This window comes from Triticum aestivum, chromosome 6B, assembly GCF_018294505.1.
Source record: "Triticum aestivum cultivar Chinese Spring chromosome 6B, IWGSC CS RefSeq v2.1, whole genome shotgun sequence".
In the NCBI taxonomy this organism is placed as follows: domain Eukaryota; kingdom Viridiplantae; phylum Streptophyta; class Magnoliopsida; order Poales; family Poaceae; genus Triticum; species Triticum aestivum.
Genome location: NC_057810.1, coordinates 189527837 through 189539659, shown reverse-complemented (window position 1 = coordinate 189539659; position 11823 = coordinate 189527837). Strand labels below are relative to the sequence as shown.

General features: G+C 49.3%; 1 protein-coding gene across 1 annotated transcript; it reads left to right on the top strand.

The window, feature by feature from the left end:
• Positions 1-2749, top strand: LOC123136512 (protein NRT1/ PTR FAMILY 8.3). Its single transcript, XM_044555907.1, has 5 exons — positions 1-236; positions 368-470; positions 560-777; positions 852-1381; positions 1642-2749. The coding sequence occupies exons 1-5, from the start codon at positions 177-179 to the stop codon at positions 2468-2470; spliced, it is 1740 nt and encodes a 579-aa protein (XP_044411842.1). The 5' UTR covers positions 1-176; the 3' UTR covers positions 2471-2749.
• Positions 2750-11823: the final 9074 nt, after the last annotated feature.

Sequence of the window (11823 nt, the reverse complement as noted above, 5' to 3'; positions counted from 1 at the left end):
AACACACGCGATCCCTTGATTTGGAATGAGCGTGCCACCTTTTTACCATATCTTAGTGATAACTGATAGGCAACCTACCACTCTTCAGAACAAAAGTAGACAAGAGCACATGCAGGTAACTTTTAGGTGCTGAGCTCCACCCCTTAACCCTCATCTGCTCCATCTTGTAAGCAGCCATGGAAGCAGCAGCAGCAGACGAGGAGAGGCCCCTGCTTCATCTCCTACCGTATAATCAGGTACTGCCCAACACTAGTATATATGAGAATAATTTCAGTTAGCACGTGTAATTCTTCAGTTCTTGTCGGTCCTCCGCGAGAGATTTACAGTTGCAAATTTCCAAACTGGATATCCTGGTACTGCGATGTAGGATGTAGGTTCAGAATACACCGGCGATGGATCTGTTGACATCAACAATCAGCCTGCTCTGAAGTGCAACACAGGCAATTGGGGGGCGTGCTACATGATTTTAGGTACCAGACAACAGCAATTCACTCGTGCAAACTGCCCCTGTTTTTTCTCTTCTTCTCTTTTTACTGCTGACCACCTCAACGCATCTCAGGTGTCGAGTTCTGCGAATGCATCGCCTTCTACGCAATCGCGACCAACTTGGTAACCTACCTCGCCACCGTGCTCCACGAAAGCAAGGTCGCTGCTGCGCGGGATGTCTCTGCCTGGGTCGGCGCATGCTTCCTCACACCACTTATTGGGGCCTTCTTGGCGGACTCATATCTGGGAAGATACTGGACGATAGTTGTTTCCCTTCCAGTCCACACCATCGTAAGTACAGCTAGCACAGCTAACCGACCAGATCTGTATGACAATTGCAGCTCTGAACACTTTCACTTTGACAGGGAATGCTCGTGCTCACAGTTGCAGCATCAGTCCCGACATCCTACTACCATGGTGATGTTCATCGTACTGTGGTGGTGTACCTGGGACTCTATCTTGCCGCACTTGGGACCGGTGGCATTAAACCCTGTGCGTCAGCCTTCGGTGCCGACCAATTCGACAGTGGAGACCTGACGGAGCTGGAGAAGAAGGGCTCCTTCTTCAACTGGTACTACTTCCTGCTCAATCTCGGCTCCCTTCTGTCAAGCACACTGCTTGTTTGGCTGCAGGACAATGGTGGGTGGGGGCTCAGTTTTGCAATCCCAACGGTGCTCATGACCTTGGGCCTAGCAGTATTTGTTGGTGGCTCCAGAGTGTACAGGTTCAGGAAACTGAGAGCAAGCCCATTCACGAGTATCTGTCAGGTGCTCGTTGCGGCCGTCAGGAAGTGGCATGTGCAACTGCCAGATGATATCTCACTCTTGTACGAGCTGGCCAGTTCGTCATCATCAGCTGAATCAAGTCACAAAATTCAGCATACAAGTCAATTCAGGTACTCCAATTATTGCATTACTCAAGTCAACCTATTGTCTAAATTTGACAATTAAAAACAAGTCATTTTCATTGAGCTATGACATCTTTTGGTGCAAGACAATAATTCACTTGTGAGCTGTGACATCTTATTTGCAAGTACAAAAGATATCAGAAATTTGCTATGAAACCATATCTAGAGACTGCATCTATGAGTAAACTTAAATGCGAGAGCTTACCTCTTATATCTACAAGTTATAATTATGTGATTGCAATCTTCAGGTTTCTAGACAAGGCTGCCACTGTGCCGCCCCCGTTAGACCAGACATGCATGGTGTTGCCGTTGTGTTCATGGAGTCTCTGCACAGTGACCCAAGTTGAGGAGTTGAAGATACTGCTACGGATGTTCCACGTCTGGGCGTCGTTCGTGATCTTCTATGCAGTCGCTGGGCAGACCGCATCGACGTTTATCGAGCAGGGGATGGTCATGGACAACCACGTCGGCCAGTTCGCAATCCCACCTGCCTCCCTCTCTATTGTCAGCGTGTTCAGCGTCCTTATCGGGGTTTTCATCTACGAATCCGTGCTAGTGCCACTCGCGCGGCGTTATACTGGCAAGGCGAAGGGCTTCTCACAGACGCAGCGCCTTGGAATTGGCTTTGCGCTGTCCATGCTGACCATGATCTACTCAGCAATGCTCGAGATGAAGAGATTGGCGACCGCACAAGCTAGCGGCCTGAGAGACCAGAATGTGCCCGTGCCAGTGAGCATTCTGTGGCAAGTGCCTGCATATGTAATGCATGGTGCAGCCGGGGTTTTCGCAGGAATCGGCATGATGGAGTTCTTCTACGATGAGGCCCCTTACACCATGAAGAGCCTTTGTGCAGCATTCGCACAGCTTGCAGTTGCGTCCGCAGCTTACTTCAACGCGCTCGTATTTAGTGTTGTTGCGGTGGCCACGGCGCACGATGATGCTCCTGGATGGATCCCGGATAATCTGAATGAAGGGCATTTGGACTATTTCTTCTGGATGATGGCTGCTCTTAGCTTACTGAATCTGGCGCAATTTGTGCACTACTCCATGAGGTATAGAGAGAAGACAACTTCTTGACACCAAATAGTAGACACTGGGCAGGGGATTAAAGACTTCCCCCATCATACCGCAACAAAGATGGCTTCTATGCAGTTTCTGTGGACGGTGCACAACATTTGCCAAATTTCCATCGGAGTGATACATGATACACCGAAACTTAACTTTATCATTGTATATATAGTTTTATCTCTGCCTATTCTCTGTACTTAACAGTCAAGTCCAAGCCAAGAGAAGAATCTGAAACAAAATTAATAAAGTTCTTTGGTGTGGGCGCACGAGCTGGTTACACTGTCACAACTTCAAAAGTTTATTTGATGCAAATCAGAGTTTGATTAACTGATGTGATCATTCAAAGTGGAATTTTTCACGCAAAAAGAGAGAGAAAAGAATCTTAATAAAGATGATCCAGTTAGGGGGTTGTTGTGATAGAATATTCTGATCGTCTTTAAGGCTACTTTCATAGTCAATTGTAGGACAGTAGACTGAAGCTCACAAACTGGGAGGCTTGGGCCTCTGTATGATGAGCACCGGGAGGCGTTCCCTCAAAATAAAATATGGTCAGTTGCATCATCCTGAGACGCGATCGATGTTACTATGCCTATTCATTTCCACTTATAATCTAGCAGCACAATAAATCGAGAACGTAATCTAGTAATAAAATTGTTTTGTGCACTTCTCCGGAACTATATAACCTGCAGGTATGGTTGCAGATTTATTAGCAGAACATAACCTTGCAAAAAAGTTATGTCATGTTCCAAAACTACCACGAACAAAAATGACAGCTTCAGGATTATTGTAATGAGCATATACGAGTCCTGTAGTTACCTGAGCCTCAGGTGCAACTTCGTGCAAGCATCTCAAGCGCCAGTCCGTTCCTAGGCAAATCACCGAACAGGTTCGGCGTGTTCCGTGGGAAGGGCAAAAGTAACCCGCTGGCTGCTGCCGAGAGGCGCGATGCGGCGGCGGTGATACTAATACAGCGATAGCAGCGTGTGGTGGCGGCGGCGAAGGCCGTTGCAACGAGCGCTCCTCCACGAGGGGGCGGCGGCAGTCTGGAGCTTGCGGAGGCCGCACGGCCGGCTTGGGCCTCTGTACGACGAGCACGGCCGTGTCGACGCCGATACAGTAATGACTTTTTTTTAATCATCTAGTACTGTAGTAGATATATTATGGAGCATACATTCATATTTATTGTTTCTTTTTCCGGGGAAATGAGGGCTCTTTTATTCCATCAAACGGCCTGCGGCACTATCAGCCATAAGGCTTCAGACACCTTTAATGTGCATGCATGTCTAGCACATAGATGGGCCGGGACATTGGCCTGTCTCATTACATGACGAATGGAGAAAACATAATTTTTTTTAGCTAAACCCTCAATATCAAGCAACACCGGCGCTATTAGCGAGCGCGATTTACGGCGCGAGTTCCAGAGTTGGACAACCTCCGAGCTATCGGTTTCCATCTCGACTCGCACATAGCCCCGAAGCTGGGCAAAGATCACTCCCTCCCGGAGAGCTAGCGCCTCCGCCACCGGTGGGTCAGTAAAACCCTGCATTGGCTTGCACCAGGCTCCAAGGAATGAATCAGCAGATCTGGCAACGCCCCCCAGTCCACAGATACTGGCCTCGACAGACAGTCCTGCATCTGTATTAATCTTGATGACATCGTTCTCAGGTGGCCGCCATCCATGACCTGGTAGAATCTTTGCATGCTGGTTCAGTAACTCCAACAATGCCAAATCCTCCCTGATCTTCTTCAGAGAAACCAAAGGATTCAAGCACGCTCGGTCATGGGTTATATTGTTTCTTGAGGTCCAGATCGCCCACATGACAGTGATGATTTTTGCTTGTTCCCTCTCATCAAATCTGGGGTCACATAAAATGTCCCTAGACCATGTGGCTGTATGGAGCTCCGGAAGTTTGATATGCAGCCACTCCCTCACCTCCCGCCAGAAATTTGTTGCATGCGTGCACTTTACTAGTGCATGATACAAACCCTCGTCTGCAGCAAGACAGACTTTGCACCGAGCCAGCGTTGCGATGTGGCTGTGCTTGAGGGCGCTTTCCGTAGGCAAAATTCCTCTCAACACCCGCCACCAAAACACTCGCACCCTTGGCACAACTTTCAGCTTCCAGAGTCTAGTCCACAACTGCTTCTGTTTCTCTGAAGATTCTGTAGCCGTCCCTTCCTGAAGAGCAACATGCTCATTCTGAGTCATTAGAGAGCGGTACGCGGATTTAACAGTGTAGTTACTAGACTTTTCAGCGTTCCATGCAACCGAGTCAGGTCCACCACCAATCCTCAGGGGGATATTGAGGATGGCCTCTGCTTCTGGAGCGATGAAATGCTCCCTCACCATATCAACTTTCCACATGCCGGCGTCCACATCAATAAGTTCGGAAACTGTTGTTATAGTAGTGTTACCTATGTGAACAGAAGGCTTCAGGGAAATCAGCGCGGGCACCCATCTGTCATGCCAAACGGACACCGTGGTGCCGTCACCCACACGTTTGATAAGGCCCCCACCCAGCGCTTTCCTGCCGGCAATGATCGCCCTCCACGTAGTCGAAGCACACTTTGGGATGGTGGCCTCCATGAAATCATTGTTCGGGAAATACTTGCCCTTAAGAACTCGAGCACAAAGGGATTCTGGGTTCATGATCAAATTCCACCCATGTTTTCGAAGTAGAGCTAGGTTGAAAAGCTCCAATTGGCGAAACCCCATCCCTCCAGCAACCTTTAGTTTAGCTAGAGAAGGCCAGTTGATCCAGTGTAAAGATTTCCGATCAACCGAGCTGCTCCACCAGTACCTCGCCATGACAGAGGATAAACCCTTACAAACCTTCTTTGACAATTTAAAACAACTCATTGAGTGTGTTGGTATTGCTTGGGCCACGGCCTTGATTCTAACCTCTCTTCCGGCGCAAGAAATAAGCCGTTCAGTTCCTCCTTGGAGCTTGCTTCTCAACCTCTCTCCAAGATACTCAAAAGTTCCACTGGTTATGCGACCAATGGCAGTAGTGAAAGGATCGATATGGTTGACTAGAGGGGGGGGGGGTGAATAGGCAACTAACAATTTTTAGACTTTTCTTTAACAATTTAAACCTTGCAATGAAATAGGTTGTCTAGATGTGCAACTACGTGGACAACCTATATGATGCAAAGACAATGAGCACACAAGCAAGCAATGGGTATAGCACAAGTAAGCTTGCAAAAGTAAAGGGATAAGATAACCAAGAGTGGAGCCGGTGGAGACGAGGATGTGTTACCGAAGTTCCTTCCTTTTAAGGGGAAGTACGTCTCCGTTAGAGCGGTGTGGAGGCACAATGCTCCCCAAGAAGCCACTAGGGCCACCATAATCTCCTCACGCCCTCACACAATGCGAGATGCCGTGATTCCACTATTGGAGCCCTTGAAGGCGGCAACCGGACCTTTACAAACAAGATTGGGGCTATCTCCACAACACTTTGAGGCTCCCAATAATCCCGCGAAGCTTCATCACAATGGAGTATGGCTTCGAGGTGACCTCAACCGTCTAGGATGCTCAACACCCAAGAGTAACAAGATCCGCAAGGGATAAGTGAGGGGAATCAAATATCCTGTGGTGGAAGTGTAGATCGGGCACTTGTAACCCAATCCCGAGCAAATCAACAAGTTTGATTGGCTAGGGTGAGAGATCGAGTGAAAATGGAGCTTGGAGCAACAATGGAGCTTAGAGATGGAAGAGGTAGTCAACTAGAGGTAGAGGACACCCCTTATATAGTCGTGGAAAGAATCCAACCGTTATCCACATGTTCAGCCCGCGACCCACGGTACTACCGCTCCAGGGGCGCGGTACTACCGTGAAGCTATGCGGTACTACCGTGGCTGACCACAGTACTACCGCGACAGCAGCACAGGCCGGAACTAGCCTGACAAGGGGGCAGTACTACCGCCTGCGCGGTACTACCGCACCCACTTGTGGTACTACCGCTTGGCAGGAAAGTCACGGCCTGGGAAGGGCGCGGATGAAATAAATTACATCCGTGCCTACTTCCGCTGAAACTGAGGTGGTACAAAAATCCGACGCGGTACTACCGCTCGCGAGGCGCGGTACTACCGTGCGGGCGCGGATGTAAAAAATTACATCCGCGCCTACTACCGCGACACTGCGGTACTAGGTAGTAGGGCCACGGTACTACGACTCCTAGGGAGCGGTACTACCGTGGGCCCCCGCGGTACTACCGTGCTGGACGAGCGGTACTACCGTGGGGGGCGCGGATGTAAAAAATTACATCCACCCCTACTACCGCACCAGAGAGGCACAAGGCCTAGGAGCCACGGTACTACCGCTCCAGATGAGCGGTACTATCATGACACACAGCGGTACTACTGCGTGTACTTGCGGTACTACCGCAAGTACAGCTGTAGTCATCAGATTTCCGCACAACCAACATAACAAAGGGAAGCACCAAAATGCAGGGAAAGGAGGAACAAGTGTACGTGTTGATTCCATCCAAACCTTTCCGACGCGGACCCCCTCTTAATAGTACGGCTCTCCTACGACCCAAATCCACCAAAGAGAAACGTAGAAAAATGCCGACTTCAATAGTCTCCGAGGGGCACCGAATCATCTCATGCCTAGAGATGAAGTATCTGAGAAACTCAAGGCACACGATTAGTCCGCAAATGCATTGTCATCAATCACCAAAACACCTGAGGGATAAATATTCCCTTACAATCTCCCCCTTTTTGGTGGATTGATGACAACACAGGATTTGCATATAGATAAGATAATTTAGAACAGGGGCAAACCCCACCGCTCTAAAATATAGACGAGCTCCCCCTAGATGTGTGCACTTTAGATGAATGCTTTGGACTGCATAGCACACAGACTAGGATCAACACTCCCCCTATATTTTAGAGACCAAGGCATGATAATAATCATAGCATAGCATAAAGATAACACAATATAACACAAGCTCGCTAGGATAGAAGAGTGCATATGTCTTACACCATACGAAGTAAAGCTACCGAGGTTCAAACGAGAAAGCAGCAAATAGTTCAAACGAGAAAGCAGCAAAACACACGACACACTCGCAAATCCCTACACTCTCTCCCCCTTTGGCATCGAGACGCCAAAAAGGCAGAGAGGACACCTACACACAAGAGGTGGCTCAAGCAGAGAACTCGTCCCAAGCCTCTCCGTCGGTCTCCTCGGCAGCAGGGATGGTCTCCTCGACATCCTCCTCAGACTCAGTCCACCTATAGCCCTGCTTCTCCATCCACTCTGCCTCTGGAGTGATGTGCTCCTCAGACCCGCCAGACACTGCCTCACCATAGAGCTGCAAGATCTTGTTGTCCCAGCGACGACTCTCCTTGGACGCCACGTGAGTCCTGTACTGCCCCTTGGCTTGCATGCAGAAAAGAGTCTTCATCTTGTCCTTCAGCTTCTTGGCCCATGATGGCATAGCGGCACTCTGGGAAGGCCTAGCAGCACGGCCCTCAGCAACATCCTCGGCGCCATCATCCTCCTCATCAACAGCAGCCCTAGCAGCAGTCGCCTCGGCACGAGTAGTGGTGTTGGCCCAGTTGGATTTGATACGCAGGAAGATGGGCTCATGGCGAACCCAGTCTGGAGCAAGAAACTCCTCATCAGGGAACATCTTCTCCCAAGTCTTCGAAATCAGCAGAAACAGATAGGGCCCATAGATAGGCACCTTGCGGTTGAACACTGCAAACCGGAGCTCACACCACATGATGTGTGAGACATCAAGTGGCTGAGACTGAGACGAACGAGCCTCCTCGCAGATGAGCATCATGTCCACCATATAGGCATGAACCTTGTCTTTGTCACCGATGCGAGGGAACAGGGAGTTGCGGAAGATGCGATACATGATATCCAGGAAAGGGTTGAGCACCAAAGTTGTCTTGCCATTGGCGAGCGCCTTCTCAACCATGAATGGGGCAAGCCTGTCCTTGCTGGCAGACTCAGCATTGGCATGGGGGCGAACACCCACTGGAGAGTTGAGCCCATCATCAGGAACCTGGAGGAGATCCATGAACTCCTTCCAGGTAGCAGACAGCTTATGGCCATTGGTCATCCAGGTCATCCTCCGTTCCTCATCGGAGTGAAAGTAGACTGAGGCAAAGAACTGACAGATAAGCTTAGGGTCATAGTCGAGGTGGAAGGTTAACACATGCTTAATGCCAAACTGCTCCACCAAGTCCAGAGCCTCTCCAAAGTAGTCACGAAACTTGTCCTTCCTCATGTGATGCATGTCAATCCACTTCACCTCCACATAGGTATTCTGCTTGTTCTTGATGACATCCAGATAGATGTTGGTCTGTTGCTTGTTCCAGAACAGCTCACAGCCTCTGAAAGTGGCACGCGGGTGCACATAAGGGTGAAGCTGCCTGAGACGGACATAATCAGCTTGGGCTATCTCATCCATGCCCTTAGCGGGCTCCTTGTGCTTGTTAGCTGAGTGCTTGACATTGCGCTTGGAGGCAGACGATCCCTCTGGTACTTCACCTGGGTTGCGCAAACATTTGGAGCCAGTGTCACGACTGGGGTTGGACCGGCGAGAGCAACCACCTTGGTCCATAGCAAGAGCACGAGGTGGGGAACGATCCCACCGGTCGGAATCACGGGAGGGCAGCCGGTGGAGGAGATCCGGCGACGAACGCCGGCTCCGTTCTTGAGCGAGGGAGAGAAGGAGGCGGCATGGAGAGAGAGGACATCGAATGGGTATGGGGAGTTAAAACTCCCCCTGCCCGTCCTTATCCCCACGCGCTCCAACCGACGCGGTAGTACCGCGTATCATCGCGGTAGTACCGCTCGGGCGGAAGTACCACGCCGAGGCGGTAGTACCGCTCAACCAGGCGGCAGTAAAAAATTACTGCCGCGTGGTAACGGTAGTACCGTGCTCCCGCAAGCAGTAGTACCGTGGCTGGCTACGGTAGTACCGTAGCTGGCCGCGGTAGTACCGTGAGCTCAAGTCACCGCAAGTTTCAACACGAGAAGAAAAAGCCTTTGCACGGAAACTTTTCACACACAAGAAACCACAAGAACACGCACAAACCAGAGGAAAAAAGACAACAAGAAACCACCAAGCGACAAAGCCTCTCGAGGAGAGAGGGCGGTGGCCGAAGCCACCTATGTTTGAGTTGGATGGTATGGCACCGCGAAGAATTATCCTTGGGCCCATGACCAAAACTCGTCTTTGAAGCACAAGTACCACTAAAAATGGCTAATGTGAAAGAGGTGATCGATTTATGCATAATGGGGGGAGGGAGAGTTCATTGAGAGAACAACACTCCTCCTATGTCCATGCCTACACCTAAACTAGACAACACGTTGAGTGTGGTGGGGGGTGTACAGGTTCAAGTCACATTGCTCAAATCAATGATATTTAGCTCATGCCTTAACTCGCGAAATCTTGCTTCATCCAAGGGCTTTGTGAAAATATCTGCAAGGTTATCATGAGTGTTGACATACTTGAGCTCGATCTCCCCTCGCCTAATGTGATCCCTGATGAAGTGATACCGAATCTCAATGTGCTTCGTCTTGAAGTGTTGTACCGAGTTGAGAGAAATCTTGATGGCACTTTCATTATCACACCAAAGAGGCACTTTGTCACAAATGACATCGTACTCCTTTAAAGTTTGCCTCATCCATAGGAGTTGAGCACAACAACTACCGGCCGCCACATACTCCGTTTCGGTGGACGAGAGGGACACACAACTTTGCTTCTTGGAAGACCAACTTACCAAAGAGCAACCAAGAAATTGGCACCCTCCGGAAGTGGACTTCCTATCCACTTTGTCCCCCGCCCAATCGGAATCTGTGAAACTTTCAAGCTTGAAATTTGCTCCTCTTGGGTACCATAAGCCAAAGTTCGGGGTATGAGCCAAATATCGAAAGATTCTCTTGACCGCCACATAGTGACTTTCCTTTGGTGCGGCTTGATACCGTGCACACATCCCCACACTCAACATGATATCCGGTCTAGATGCACAAAGGTAAAGCAAGGAGCCAATCATGGAGCGATATACCTTTTGATCCACCGCTTTACCATTGGGATCGATGTCAAGTTGGCACTTGGTAGGCATTGGTGTAGAAGTCGGCTTGACATCACTTAGCTTGAGTCTTTTAAGCATGTCTTGAGTGTATTTGGCTTGGTTGATGAAGGTTCCTTCTCTTCGTTGTTTGATGTCAAAACCAAGGAAGAACTTCAACTCTCCCATCAAAGACATCTTGAACTTGGAGGTCATGAGAGCGGCAAATTCCTCATTGAAAGCTTTGTTAGGAGAACCAAAGATAATATCATCAACATATAGTTGGCATGCAAACAACTCCCCTTTGACCTTCTTAGTAAAAAGAGTGGGATCGATTTGTCCTACTTCAAATCCACGATCTTGCAGCAACTCGGTAAGGTGGTCATACCACGCATGTGGGGCTTGTTTAAGGCCATAGAGTGCCTTATCGAGTTGATATACGTGATCCGGGAAGTAGGGGTCCTCGAACCCGGGGGGTTGCTTGACATAAACCAACTCATTAATGGGACCATTAAGAAAAGCACTTTTCTCATCCATTTGTTGCAACTTAAAGTTGTGACGGGAAGCATAAGCAATCAACAAACGAATGGATTCAAGACGAGCAATGGGAGCGAAGGTTTCACCGTAGTCGATGCCCTTGACTTGGGAGTAGCCTTGTGCTACCAATCTTGCCTTGTTGCGAATGATGTTCCCATGAGCATCTTGCTTGTTCTTGAAGATCCACTTTGTTCCAATGACGTTGTGGTTCCCCGAAGGTCTTGGCACCAATCTCCACACCTTGTTGTACTCGAAGTTGTTTAGTTCTTCATGCATGGCATTGAGCCAATCCGAGTCTTCGAGCGCCTCATAGACCTTTTGGGGTTCAACACAAGAGACAAACGCATGATGTTCAAATAGTTAGCTAATTGTCTACGAGTGCTTACCCCCTTTCTTAGACTTCCAACCACGTTTTCCATGAGATGGCCTTGGGTGGTGAGTTTGGAAGCAATCTTCGCGGCACGATGCTCTAATTCTTCCTCGGGTGTGGAAGGAGGAAGGTTAACTTGATCATCTTGAGCGCCGTCTTGAGCTTGCTCATGATCTTGAACTTGCTCGAGGGGGAGAACTTGACCTTGGGCATCATTTAGAGGTTCACCTCCATCTTGAGGTTGATCTTGCCCTTGGTCTTGTTCATGAAGGTGAGGGCCTTCACTTTGTTCTTCGGAAGTGTGTGGGTCTTGGGGAGGTGATGGCTCCACTTGAGTGGAGCATTGTCCTTCTCCTTCGGCCACAAGGGGTTCCTCAATGGGTAGGATATGACCAATACCCATTCTTCTTATGGCTTGGGGAGG